The sequence below is a fragment of the Podarcis erhardii genome (assembly GCF_964252035.2).
Source record: "Podarcis erhardii genome assembly, chromosome: 15".
In the NCBI taxonomy this organism is placed as follows: Eukaryota; Metazoa; Chordata; class Lepidosauria; order Squamata; family Lacertidae; genus Podarcis; species Podarcis erhardii.
In genome coordinates this window covers 12,245,088-12,257,976 of record NC_138505.1, presented here as the reverse complement: position 1 = coordinate 12,257,976, position 12,889 = coordinate 12,245,088, and the positions used below count along the sequence as shown (strand labels likewise).

The 12,889-nt window shown below is 52.0% G+C and overlaps 1 protein-coding gene across 1 annotated transcript; it reads left to right on the top strand.

Annotated features, from left to right (window-relative positions):
- The first annotated feature begins 84 nt into the window (after nucleotides 1–84).
- GPR137 (G protein-coupled receptor 137) lies at nucleotides 85–12,556 on the top strand. Its single transcript, XM_081841175.1, has 7 exons — nucleotides 85–1,615; nucleotides 3,973–4,022; nucleotides 5,734–5,959; nucleotides 7,657–7,806; nucleotides 8,178–8,306; nucleotides 9,296–9,390; nucleotides 11,834–12,556. The coding sequence occupies exons 1-7, from the start codon at nucleotides 1,250–1,252 to the stop codon at nucleotides 11,997–11,999; spliced, it is 1,182 nt and encodes a 393-aa protein (XP_081697301.1). The 5' UTR covers nucleotides 85–1,249; the 3' UTR covers nucleotides 12,000–12,556.
- The last annotated feature ends 333 nt before the right edge of the window (nucleotides 12,557–12,889 follow it).

Sequence of the window (12,889 nt, the reverse complement as noted above, 5' to 3'; positions counted from 1 at the left end):
AGCCGCTTCCGTCCTTTGCGTAAAAGGAGACTAGGTTGCTAGAGCGGGCGCAGGTTTCGTCACGCCAAGCCGGTGAGAGGGAGGGGGGCGGGCCTTACTCAGTTTGCGCAGCTCGAAGCTACCAGGAAGGAACGCAGCTGGGGCTGCTTTAGGCCTGGGAACCGTCTCTCTCTCTCTCTCTCTCTCTCTGTCTCCTCTTTCCCCCCTCCCATTTTTTTGGGGAGAAGGCAGCAAAAGGAAAGGAAGAGCTGCTTATTGTTCGAGAATCCGGAAGGAGCCAAGGGACCCAGGCATCCGACCATCTGGGTGGAGGCTTAAAGGAACCAGGCATATTGAGGTTTAGTCAGGGAAACAAAAGGGACCCAGGTGTCCGAGGGTCTGAAGCGAGGGGATCAAGAGACTCCGGCGCCTGGAAAGAAAAGGGTTAAGGGACGCAGGCAACCGGCGCCTTAAACTGGAGAAGGCGAAGAAGCCGAGGGACCCAGGTGTCCGATACCGCGGAGAAAACAGAAAGAAGAATTCTAGGTAACCTGGAAATTTGGAGCGAAGGGCACCTGAGCTTCCGGGAAAGGAAAGCAATACGGGTCCAGCTCTCTGAGGACGGAGCCAAGTGACCAGGGATTTCCAGAGAAGGAGGCAATCAAGGGATCCAGGCATCGAAGGACTAAGGGACCCTGGTGTCCGAGCACTTTGAACAGGTGTGGCCCTGAAAACTGGGTGGTTGAGGAAGCGCTTCAGGACCTGCCGAGGGACAGGTGCACCCAGGCACCTTTCACCACCTGATCCTGGGGTGGGATGCAAGAGCCCTAGGTAGGGGAGGGGGCAGCCCCTCGGGAGGTGTCTTGTTATTCCTGCAGAACATTTGACAGGATAAGGACCTTGGAGTAACCCAGCACATTTCCAGGCATAGGAGAAGTCTTCCGTTTGTTTTTATTCACAGCAAGAATTGGATTTGGTTCTCACCTCCATGCCTTCTTAGCAAAGAAGGGTGGGTGGGCCAGCTGTTGTTTCCCCCCTTCTCTCTCCTGCTTCCAATCCCTTCCACGCTTCCCATGGAACTTGCAAAAATCCCTTGATTCAATCTGCTTGAGGGGCTGGCCTCCCACAGCAGCCCTGAAGGATGTAACCAACTACCGGACCTGGGGGCAGCACCTCCGTTTTAAGAAAGTGGTGCTGGTTGCCTCGAGGCTTGCCCCCTGGAAATGACGCCTTGCTAACCGGACTGGGGCCCATCTCGCCAGGATTCAAGATGGAAAAGACCTTTGGCAACCTCAGCTCGATTGTGCCAGCTTCGCGCCTCACCCCGGCCTTCCCGCCGGCCGTCAAGGTTGGGCTGACAGCTCTGTACACGGGCCTCTATGCCTTGCTTTTCCTTTCGGTCTACGCCCAGCTCTGGCTGGTCCTCTTCTATCGCCACAAGAAGTTCAGCTACCAGACTGTCTTCCTCTTCCTCTGCCTCTTCTGGGCTGCGCTGCGCACCACGCTCTTCTCCTTCTACTTCAAGAACACCCTCAAAGCCAACCACCTGAGCCCTTTCTTCTTCTGGCTCCTCTACTGCTGCCCCGTCTGCCTCCAGTTCTTCACCTTGACCCTCATGAACTTGTATTTTGCCCAGGTAACTCTTCTAAGGGGGTGTTTGCTTGCTTGCCCAGGTGGCTTGTGGGTAAAAGATGGCTGCTTGGAATGCTGGGCCAGTTTTGTGGATGGGAACATCCCAAGGGTCCTTGAGGGTGGGTGAACTCTGGCCGCCAGGGCGAAATGGTGGCCCTTCAGGCCTCTGCACCTGGCCCTCAGGAACTCTTTCTAGACTTTCCACCCCCACCCCTGAACTGTTCTAATGCCTCTTGCTTGCCTAGAAAGAGGATGGAGAACTGTGTGGGGTGAGGATGTAGAAACCACCTTCTTCTTCTTCTTCTTCTTCTTCTTCTTCTTCTTCTTCTTCTTCTTTTTTGCATGGCTGGAATGTGGCCTCTTGTACAAAGTCACTTCCATTGTTCTGCCCACCTTTACCTCTGGCCCTGCCCACCACTTGCATGTGTCCTGCCTGGCTCTAGAAGCTTCCGCCCCAAGGAACGTGGTTCTCAACCTGGTTCTTCCCCCCAATATGGGCTCTTTATATTGCTTGCAGCCCAGCGATGGGGAACCTGCAGCCCTGCTGATGATGGTGAGCTACAACTCCCATCATCCCTGACCATCAGCTATGCTGGCCTGTGCAGATGGGTGCTGGAGTCTGCCAATACCTGGAGAGCCACAGGTCTCCTCCCTCTGGCCTCAACCCTTGCACACTTGCTGCCTTGGATTCTCAACCAATCATTCTGCCCTGTTTGTCTGTCCTCACAATCTCATGGCTACTAGTGATGAAATGGCTCTTAACTAATTAGTTTCAGGATCAACAGCACCATTCCTCTGCAGAAAAGGGCAATCAAAATGATCAGGGGGCTGGAACAACAATGAGGAAATGTTGCAACAATTTGGGCTTTTTTTGGAGGGGGGCAAGTAGTGGGGGGTGCATGATAGACATGTATAAATTTATGTTACAGATAGGTAGCCGTGTTGGTCTGCCATAGTCAAAACAAAATAAAAAAATTCCTTCCAGTAGCACCTTAAAGACCAACTAAGTTAGTTCTTGGTATCAGCTTTCGTGTGCATGCACATTTCTTCAGATATCTGAAGAAGTGTGCATGCACACGAAAGCTGATACCAAGAACTAACTTAGTTGGTCCTCAAGGTGCTACTGGAAGGATTTTATTTATTTTTTTTATGTATAAATTTATGTACGGTGTAGAGAAAGGGAAGCTTTCTCCCTGCCCCTTACTTATCATACTAGAATCATCTAATGAAGCTGAATGCTGGGAGATTCAGGATGTAAACCAAAGGAAGCTGTCTTAAACAGAGCAGAGGGTCCATCTAGTTCAGCAGTGTCTGCACGGACTGGCAGCAACTCTCCTGGGTTTCAGACTGGGGATTGAACTGAGAGATCCTGCATGCAAAGCAGATCCTCTTCCCCACTGACCTCTGCCCCGGTTACTGTTTTTAAAGGAAGTACATATTCACAAAGCGCATAGAACAGGGAGGCAACCAGGTGAATTTTCACAGAGAGGAAAGAAGACCCAAAAGCCTTGGCACCACCACCAAGAAGGCTCTGTACCGTTACTTACATCACTGCTCGCGATGGTGCCACACAGGGGTGCCAATTTGAATAAAATATTGTGGGGGGCCAAGTAAGCCCCACCCTGCATAACTGATCACATGATGCAGTGCACATATACCATTTGAATGGGAATGCCCACCAACTTGTGGGGTCTGAAATTTCGACTTGCTGCGCAAATCTAGTTGCTGCCTTTTCAGGGCAGTGTAGTGGTTAGAGGATGGCGCTAGGACCTGAGAGACTTGGGGTCAAATCCTTGTGCAGCCCTGCAGCTCGCTTGGTCTCTTCTTCCCTACCTGTTTTTGTGAGGATGAAATGTTTCTTGAGCAGGAACAGGTGGGATATAAATGGGAAAATGTGAAATGAAAGCAAAGAAAAGTGAGAACAATTTTGCGGCTAAGAGGCTGAGCTGTGAGCCAGAAAGCTCTGGATTCGAATCTCATACTGGCTCGTGAAGTCATTAGGTGGGCTTCTGCATTCTGTTCAGAGCACAAGAGCAAAATATACACCAGGAGGCTTAGTTTGGACAGAATCGTGAATACACTTCCGGAGTTAATGCTAAATCCATGACTTCTGGTAAATGAGCCACCTTAGCCACTAGAGGGCTGTGAACATTTTTGTCTGGGGCTTTTTAGCCTCATCTACCCATGTGCCATCAGAAACCAAGGGGCACATGGGGTACCAGATGTGAAAGATATTGGTATTCTTTTCAGCTCTCCTACCCGACTATCTTGTTAGCAAAGTTATGCTATGGTTGTTTGTTGCAGGTCCTGCTTGTTTTCTGTAATTGTTAATACCTGCCCCTTTCTTCCCTTCCCCTCCAGGTGGTTTTCAAGGCCAAAGCAAAATACCGCCCTGAACTGACCAAAGGCCTGTGAGTAGATGTGTATTTGTGTGTAACATCATAACACCTTGCATTATTGCGCCTTGCCATATATCCTTCTCAAGTGTCGGGAGAAAAAAGATAAAGTATTCTAGTGTTTTAAGAAAACCAGTTGCATTTTCCATTTAAAATAAAAATTTAAAATTAAAATAAACCCAATGTGGTTCTTCACATAAAATAGCTGGCAAATAAATGGAGAATGCAGGATTGCAAGTTTAAAAGGCAAAATCGCAATGTTATATGAAATTAAAAATAGACTCCCCCATCAGTATCCAGCTACAGCCTGCAATACAAAAGTAGGAGACGGGGTGAAGTTTCAAAACTGAGTTGTTTGCCTGGCTGGAAGCGGGTCCTTGAACTCTGATCATGCCTCTTGTTGCCTGGATGAAGAGGCGTATGTGAGTGTGCGTGGAAACTGGCCTATGGTGCACAGGTAAAATTAACCATTGCTCTGCCCATCTTAGCCTCTGGCTCCACCCACAGCTGGCATGTGGCCCTGGTTGGCCAGAAGGTGGCCTGGCCCTCAGTCTGAGAAAGGTTCCCCTGAAGTATGGGGAGGAGCTTGCCTGAGATTCACAGCTGTGATTCACTTCCGCACACTGCCATTGGATAGCTGTCAGGGGTTCGGAAAATTTAAAGAGGACAGGCCTCCCGATGGAGCCTCCATGTTGAGGGGCAATCTATCTCGGACCACCAAATGCTGAGGACAGACAACAGAGGTGGGATTTGTGCCTTTTGCTTGTAGGCTTGCTGGCAGCGTCTTACTGCACACAGCTGAACAACCAACTGGACTAGAGGGCCCCAGGGTCTGTTCTGGCAGGCCTCTCTCTTCCGTGCTCTTCCACTTTCCCTTTCTCAGTGGCCTGGCTCGCAAGCAGCACTAAGCAATGGTTTATAAACCATGCTAACCCTTGCTGAAAGTTGGTTGGCTGAACCTGGCCCTGTGGCTTAACTGTGGTTCATAAATCACAGTTCACCTTAATTTAATAAACCAACACTAACTGCAGTTTAGCAGGGGTGTAAGGAGCTGTCAGAGACGCGGGTGGTGCTGTGGGTTAAACCACAGAGCCTAGGACTTGCCGATCAGAAGGTCGGCGGTTCGAATCCCCGTGACGGGGTGAGCTCCCGTTGCTCGGTCCCTGCTCCTGCCAACCTAGCAGTTTGAAAGCACGTCAAAGTGCAAGCAGATAAATAGGTACCGCTCCAGCGGGAAGGTAAACGGCGTTTCCGTGCGCTGCTCTGGTTCGTCAGAAGCGGCTTAGTCATGCTGGCCACATGACCCGGAAGCTGTACGCCGGCTCCCTCGGCCAATAAAGCGAGATGAGCGCCGCAACCCCAGAGTCGGCCACGACTGGACCTAATAGTCAGGGGTCCCTTCACCTTTAAGGAGCTGTCACCACGGGAAAGCTACAGAGCTGCAACTGGAGAACGGCTCAAAATCTGAACCTTTCCCAAGGCCAGGGGGCTCTCACTGCACATTAGAAGAGACTTGTCGCTAGGCCAGACCCAAGGCCCATCTAATCCAGCATCCTATTTTCACAGTGGCCAGACAGACGCTTGTGGGGAACCTGAAAGCGAGACCTGAGCACACTAGCTCTCTCCCTGCCATTTTGGGGCAGTCTGCCTCTGACAATGAAGGCAGAGCCTTGCCCCGGGGGCCAGCAGCCATGCTAACTCTGCCTCCCCGCTTTCTCTCCCCCAGGTTGGCAGTGCGAGGGGCGTGCCTGGGCGCCAGCCTCCTCTTCCTGGCAGTGAACGTGGTGTGCGCCGTGCTGGTGCGAGGGCGCCGCGCCGAGCCCTGGGCCGTGGTCCTGGCACGCGTCCTCATCAGCGACTCGCTGTTTGTGCTGGGGGCTGTCTCACTGGCCCTCTGCCTCTGCCTCGTCGCCCGGGGTTCTCCTTCCACCCGCATCTACCTGGAAGCCAAGGTGAGCATTTGCCAGGGGGCACGGGGCGGGGGCCTGGGGCCTGCTGAGTCTTCTTTTCCCTGTGCTATTCAACAGTAGAGTTGGGAGCAGGGGTTTGACATTGCTGCAGTGGCATCCCATCCATCCATGCACCGAAACCGCAGCATTTCACCTGCTGAGCTGGCCCTGGAACTGGTAGCATGTCGGAGAAAGCTGCCTTGGAGGTCCTGGCTTTTAGTATTTATGGGACCGCCTCTCCTGGTCTGCCCCACAGAGGACCTTAAGGTTCACGAATAACCATAGTTTAGAGGTCCCGGGCCCTAAGGAAGTCAGACTATCCTCCACCAGGGCCAGGGCCTTTTCAGTGATGGCTCCGACCTGGTGGAATGCTCTGTCCCATGAGACCAGGGCCCATCAGGATTTAACCTCCTTCCGTCGGGCCTGTAAGACAGAGCTATTCCGCCTGGCCTTTAATTTGAATTCAGCCTGATCTTTTATTTCCCTTCTCTTCCCTCCTCCTCCTCTTTTATGAAGATTACCCGCTCTTAGACCCCACAGCTAATTTTCCCCTGGCCTCCTCGCTGGCCCAAGTAGGACTAATTCAGCCAGCTAGCCCTGGTGACTATCTAATGCTTATTAGATGGATTTTCCCCAAATTGATTTCTGAATTTTGAATTTTATTGTTATTCATGTTTTTATACTGTATTTTATGCTGCTTTTACAATTGTTTTAAATTCATTGTTAGCCGCCCTGAGCCCGGTTTTGTGAACCGGAAAGGGCGGAGTATAAACAAAAATTTATTATTATTATTACATTGTTGCTGGCATCCTTCTGTCTCGGGAGAACATGGAGGAGTGTGCCTTTGGGAGGTGAAGTCAAGCTGCTGGAAGGTGATAGTTGTAGAGATAGATCAGGGAGAGACATGTTTTGTTGCAGCTGGGGCAGATGAAGGTGTCCGGTCGTGCTGCTGCAGATGCCCCAGGGCGTTTCTTCTCTCTGCTCTCCTCCCAGCGGTCATTCCAACTCTGCTCACTGCTACAAATGCACAACCTGATTCCAGGCACTGCGCTCGTCTGCGAGGGATTCCCACACGGCAGGGTTCAACCTAAATTTGGTTTCCAGGGCCTTGTGGTTACATTTCCCCCATAGTGTCAGTGGCAGCACACTTCAAAACCACTGAAGACTCCTCAGGTTATATGGGTGGCAGACAACATCCGCAACCTTTGTGCCAGGCAGCCTGTCTGCCCTGGGATCTGCATGCCCGTCGCACACATCCTGCTATCAATATTTGTAATGATATTACCCTCAGCAAAAGAGGATAGGTGTTCGTCCCCCAAATTACAGGTCCTTTCTAAGGGAAGGTTTCCCTCTTCCTCAAGGTAATGACACTCTTCTTCCCTAAGACCCTCCTTCTCCCCGATAGCTGCGGAGCTGTCGTCATGGGAGTGGGTCGCAGCTGCAATATCCATGAAGGCCTCGCCCACCTGCGGTCAAGGATGACGGGAGCAGTAGTTCAGCGGTATCCAACTGGATTCAAGCTCCCCTCACCCACCAGCTTCCTGTTGAGCAGTCAGGGACGATAGGAATTTTGGTCCGATAAATACCTGGTGGGCCACCGGGGTCCCACAGCTTCAAGGCGCCACAAGGCTCTCTTGATTTGAGTTTGCTGAGACCCACTGACCGGTCTCTCTTTCCTGTCTGCCCCTTTTCTGTGACAGGGCACCTCGCTGTGCCAAACGGCCGCCATGGGTGGCATCATCGTCCTGCTCTACGCCAGCCGAGCTTGCTACAACCTGGCGGCCCTGGCTCTGTCTTCCCGCACCCGCCTCGACTCCTTCGATTACGACTGGTACAACGTATCCGACCAGGTGAGCAGGGCGGGCTAGGTTCGGATTCCTTAAGGGCCGCCCTTCCTACTCGGGAGTAGACCCGCTGCAACGGAACAAATGGCTGGGCTCCGTTAAATTCTGCGGGTCGACTCTGTGTTGGATGCAGTCATTGCAGCGCAGACCTAACTGTGTCTATTCAGAACTGGGGCTTACTCCCAGGTAAGTGGGAGGTGGCTTGCTGCCTCCCCCTGCCTTTGTCCGGCCCCCACCTCCCTGCCATCTAACTTACTGCTGATCAGGGGGAAGCTCTGCCTGTCACTGGCTCCAGCTGCACCAACCACTGGGCTCTCTGTCTTCCACCCCAGTGGAGACCAGCTGCTCAAGTGTCTCCCTTCTCTCTCCCCTTCCAGGCAGATCTGATCACGGACCTGGGAGACCAAGGTTACGTCATCTTCGGCCTCATTCTCTTCATCTGGGAGCTGCTGCCGACGTCTCTGCTAGTCGGCTTCTTCCGGGTGCACCGGCCAGCTCAGGATATGGTGAGTTGAAACGGTTGGTTGGGAGAGGAGCAGAACAGCAAAAAGGCAGTGGAAGGAGAGGCCCGAAGCGTAGGGGGAGGCAGGGGGCTGTTGCCATTAGAGAGCATCACTCAGTGCAGCAGGGGTGGGGGACGTTTTTCAAGGGCCACATTCCCTTCTAGGCAGCCTTCCGAGGGCCACAGGCAGAGGCGAAAAGAAAAGCGCCACAACAAATTCTGGTCCTTGTCTTTATATTGTAAAGCAGAAGGAATTCTAGTATTTTTAAAGGCATGCCTTCCCCAAGCGACAATTTCAAAAAAAGATGGCAAAAAGGTAACCATAGATACAGCAGGCACTTCAGTAGCTCTGAGCCAGACCACTTCCTATCTAGCTGAAGGCAGCAGCAAAAATGAAACTCCGCAAGGGCTGCTTAAAACACCTGTATCGTAGGGACAAGGTGCAAATCAGCCTGAGCCAGTTTCATGTCTCCCCCCCACCCGCCCCCAGGCACAGGTGGGACTATAGTTCCCAACACCCCTGCCTGGGATGGATTCAAAGTCATAGAATCATAGAAATGTAGGGTCCACCCCCTGCAATGCAGGACTCTCAGCTAAAGCATCCATGACAGATGGCCACCCAACCTCTGCTGAGAAACCTCCAAGGAAGGAGAGTCCATAACCTCCAGAGGGAGACAGTTCGGCAACATTTGCAGGGCACCAGAATGAGGACAGCTGGTGAAGGTCTTTTGGAAGGGAGCTTCGTGGCTCTGGGGCACCACCGAGAAGGATGGAGCCTCGCAGTGTTTCGGGTGCAGCTATTTCTGTGGACGCTGCGTTCTCCTCCCGTGGTGTCTCCCAAGGCTAAGAGCTTGGATCCCTTGGGTGCAATCCACTGGCAAGGCCTCCTGCTAAAAGACAGGGGGCACCAGACATGGCCTTACCTTGCCGTCCTGCTGGGAAAGGCTGACTGCAGGAGCAGCGTCCCCAGTAATGGTGCCTTCCTCCCCACAGAGCGCCAGCCGTGTCTTCAACCGGCAGCTGGGGGTCTCCCGATCCTACTTCTTCGACCATCCCGGGCAGCACGAAAGTGAAGGACTGACGAGCAGGTAATTTCTCTTCTTCCCCGAGGCTGCACTTGTCCCAACCTCCTGATTCAGGAGCATAGGGAGCTGCCTTTATACGGAGTCAAGCCAGTGGTCAGTATTGTCTGCACTGACTGGCAGCGGCTCTCTGGGGTTTCCCAGAGGGGACATTCCCAGACCTACCTGGGACCTTCTGCATGCCAAGCAGATGCTCTCCCACGGAGGATGTTCACTCACACACTGTCAAGGAGCCGTCAGCTGAGCCCAGGTCATCCACAGGACAGGAAAGAATACGAGACAAGAAATGCCATTAGCTTTTATTCAAATAATAATAATAATAATAATTTGTACCCCGCCCATCTGACTGGGCTTACCCAGCCACACTGGGCGGCTTCCAACAAAGATTAAAAATACATTAAAATGTCACACAGGGCTGCCTTCAGATGTCTTCTAAATGTCAGGTAGTTGTTTATTTACTTGACATCTGGTGGGAGGGCATTCCACAGGGAGGGCGCCACTACCGAGAAGGCCCTCTGCCTGGTTCCCTGTAGCTTTGCTTCTCACAGTGAGGGAACTGCCAGAAGGCCCTCAGCGCTGGACCTCAGTGTACGGACAGAATGATGGGGGTGGAGACGCTCCCTCAGGTATACTGGACCGAGGCCATTTAGGGCTTTAAAGGTCAACACTGACACTTTGAATTGTGCTCAGAAACGTAACAACACAGCTGGCTGTGTCTTAATCCAGCTGGAGATGTTGCTGAAACTGACCGCTGGAGCTGTCCTTCCCCTCTAGCCTCTCACTCTGGATCCGTCCGAAGCAGACAAAAGCCGCGTTGAGGGGTGGGCTCCTCTTCTGGCTCATTGCCCAGCAATGTAAGGGACGCTCCTCAATCTGGGTGTTAGCAGGGGAGGAGAGCCAGCAGGACTGGGCCTGCCCTGCTGCTGGACAGCAGGGGCAGCTTCCAACTCCTCTCTGTCTGAGTCTGCGCTCACACTCCGACTCCCAGCCTCCAACCCTGTCCTGGAAGGCCCTTCTTCTCCTGACCCCCTCAAGCCCCCTGCTTCTAGCACCTCCCAGTTCGCCCCTTCCCCAGACTGCTCCCCGGTGTCCCACCATCTGGAGTCTAAGTCTTCTTCTTCTAGGTCCTCCCTGGAGGGGGCTCTTGGGCTGTGAATGCCCACCAGTCTTCCTCATCCAGCTAGTCTCTGACGCAGGAGGAGTCAGCTCAATGGCCTGTGCACTTCGGGTGTCTTACGTCCTGGGGGTGGCAGAGGGGGAACCGCTTTCCTGTTGGCCCTTCCCCTGGATCTCCACCTCCTAAACCCCTGGGACCTTGCCCCAGGTCGGAGTCCTCCTGGGGCCCCAGATTCCCATCCCTGACCCATTAGAACTAGACCGGGGTGGGTGTGCGGTCCCTGACTGACAGCCCCACTGCCGTCCTTGCACTGGCTCCCAACCCCCCAACCCCCCGCCCTGCCTCGGAGGTGGAACGGAAATCGTTTCCATGCCTGGAAGTTTTAAAAGCTCCATCCGTGAAGTTGGCACAGCATACCAACAGTCGTTTTACTTACAAAAGCATTGCTATGCTGCGGTGTCATAAAATGTATATAAAAGCAGCTTACAGCAATAAAACTTAAAGCCATACAATAAAAACATACAGAAAGGTTAAACATCAATTAACCATTGTGGAAGGATATATTCCTAAGTTGCCTGCCTAAGCCTGGTGGAATAGAAAAGTTGTCTATGTTCCCGAGTGCTTCAGCACCACTGAGCCCCATCTCTTACCTAATTCAAGGTCTCCCGAAGTGGGTCGTGCCACCCATAGGCTGGGGGGGATGAGGGGTAAATGATTTCAGACTCTGAAAAGCTGGTATCACTGGATCATTCTCCCTCACTGCGAGAAGCCAAGTTACAGGGAACCAGGCAGAGGGCCTTCTCGGTGGTGGCACCCGCCCTGTGGAACGCCCTCCCACCAGATGTCAAAGAGAACAACAACTACCAGACTTTTAGAAGACATCTGAAGGCAGCCCTGTTTAGGGAAGCTTTTAATGTTTGATGCATTATGGTATTTTAATATTTTGTTGGAAGCTGCCCAGAGTGGCTGGGGAAGCTCAGCCAGATGGGCGGGGTATAAATAATAATAATAATAATAATAATAATAATAATTATTATTATTATTAAGTTCATCCATAATTAAATTTAAGTAGTTTTAATTGGATTTTGAATAAATGTGCCATTAATAGCGACCGTCTTGAATTTTATCGTCTTATATCTTCCTGAGTGGGTCGTACAAACTACTGTTCTGAATTACGCTTTTTATAGAGCAGGGGGCTGGTATGGGAACAAGGGGGCAACGGGTTAGAAACCACTGGTCTAATTCCTTTCTTTCCTTTTGCTTCCTAACACTCACATGCCTCCCCCCCCCCCAAATTGCCTCTTCTTTCCCACCCCACCCGCTTCCTTCCAGCCTGACGGGACGCCTGGGCAGCGTCGGGAGCTGGTACGGCTCGATCAACCGCAGCGGGGAGCAGGACTGGTTTGGGGGGCCCCCTCCCACGGCCCCCCTTTTGTTCTCGCAGGCCACGGTGTCCGGCAGCCACCACCACAGCCTCTATTCCACCCCGCAGAACTGAGGGGAGCGGGGGGGGTTTGTGGGGCACTGATGTGAAGACCCAGGAATCACTACTGATGTAGGACAGGTTTCTATGAAGGAGCAGAGATGTGTACACATGGTATTATAAGCACCATCACCCCATTCCCCAAACCGTAGGAAAACCCAGCTTTATTTCTTTTAGCCATTTGGGGGGGGGGGGGCTGGGTTGGCTCTTGTTGCTGGCATCTCGGTCTTGATGCTTAAGCTCTCCCCCTCCTTCCCCAGCCCCCCCTCTCTGCCCCCCACCCCACCCCGGGTACTTAACCAATAGTATACGGAAAACTCTTGGCACTTTAATCGACTCGGATTGAGGAGAGGGGCGGGCTCAGTTTTATCTGTGATGTCATTGTTTTAATGAATTCTGGTCAAATGTGTCTACAGGGCAGGGGGGTTCCTCCTTTCCCCCCTCTTCCCATGAGCTGGTAGCGGCAGTGTTTTGGAGTAGCCTTTTGTTATTTGCTAGACATGCTGCAGTTTTGGTGCTATTCCATTGCCCCCCCCCCCAACTTAACAATAAAATCCACTTTGTGTTAGCGACATTGCGTGTGGTTTTCTGTAGTTGTGCTGCGGCGGAAATGGGGGAGCCTCTGGCTTTCCAAATGTTGCTGGCCATGCTGGCTGGAGATTAATGGGTATCGGAGCCTCGTCTTGAGGGCTACATTTTCCCCATTCCTTTGAACAAAATTACTTTTTTCAAGCATTCTTGCGCATAAAAACATAGCAAAATAAGTACCATGGAACAGGTGGATCTGTTTATTTCACAACATTTATATACTATTTGATTGTAACGAAACCTCAGAGTGGTTTGCAGAAAGAATAAATAAAATTATGGGTAAAAGATTTATAAGAACATAAATCATGCTCCAGCGG

What these genes read in the sequence shown, in the direction of transcription:
- GPR137 (XM_081841175.1), top strand. Translation starts at nt 1,250, where the DNA reads ATGGAAAAGACCTTTGGCAACCTCAGCTCGATTGTGCCAGCTTCGCGC. An exon ending in CCTGAACTGACCAAAGGCCT is followed by an intron (nt 4,023 to 5,733) that starts GTGAGTAGATGT and finishes TCTCTCCCCCAG; the next exon opens with GTTGGCAGTGCGAGGGGCGT. An exon ending in AGTGAAGGACTGACGAGCAG is followed by an intron (nt 9,391 to 11,833) that starts GTAATTTCTCTT and finishes GCTTCCTTCCAG; the next exon opens with CCTGACGGGACGCCTGGGCA.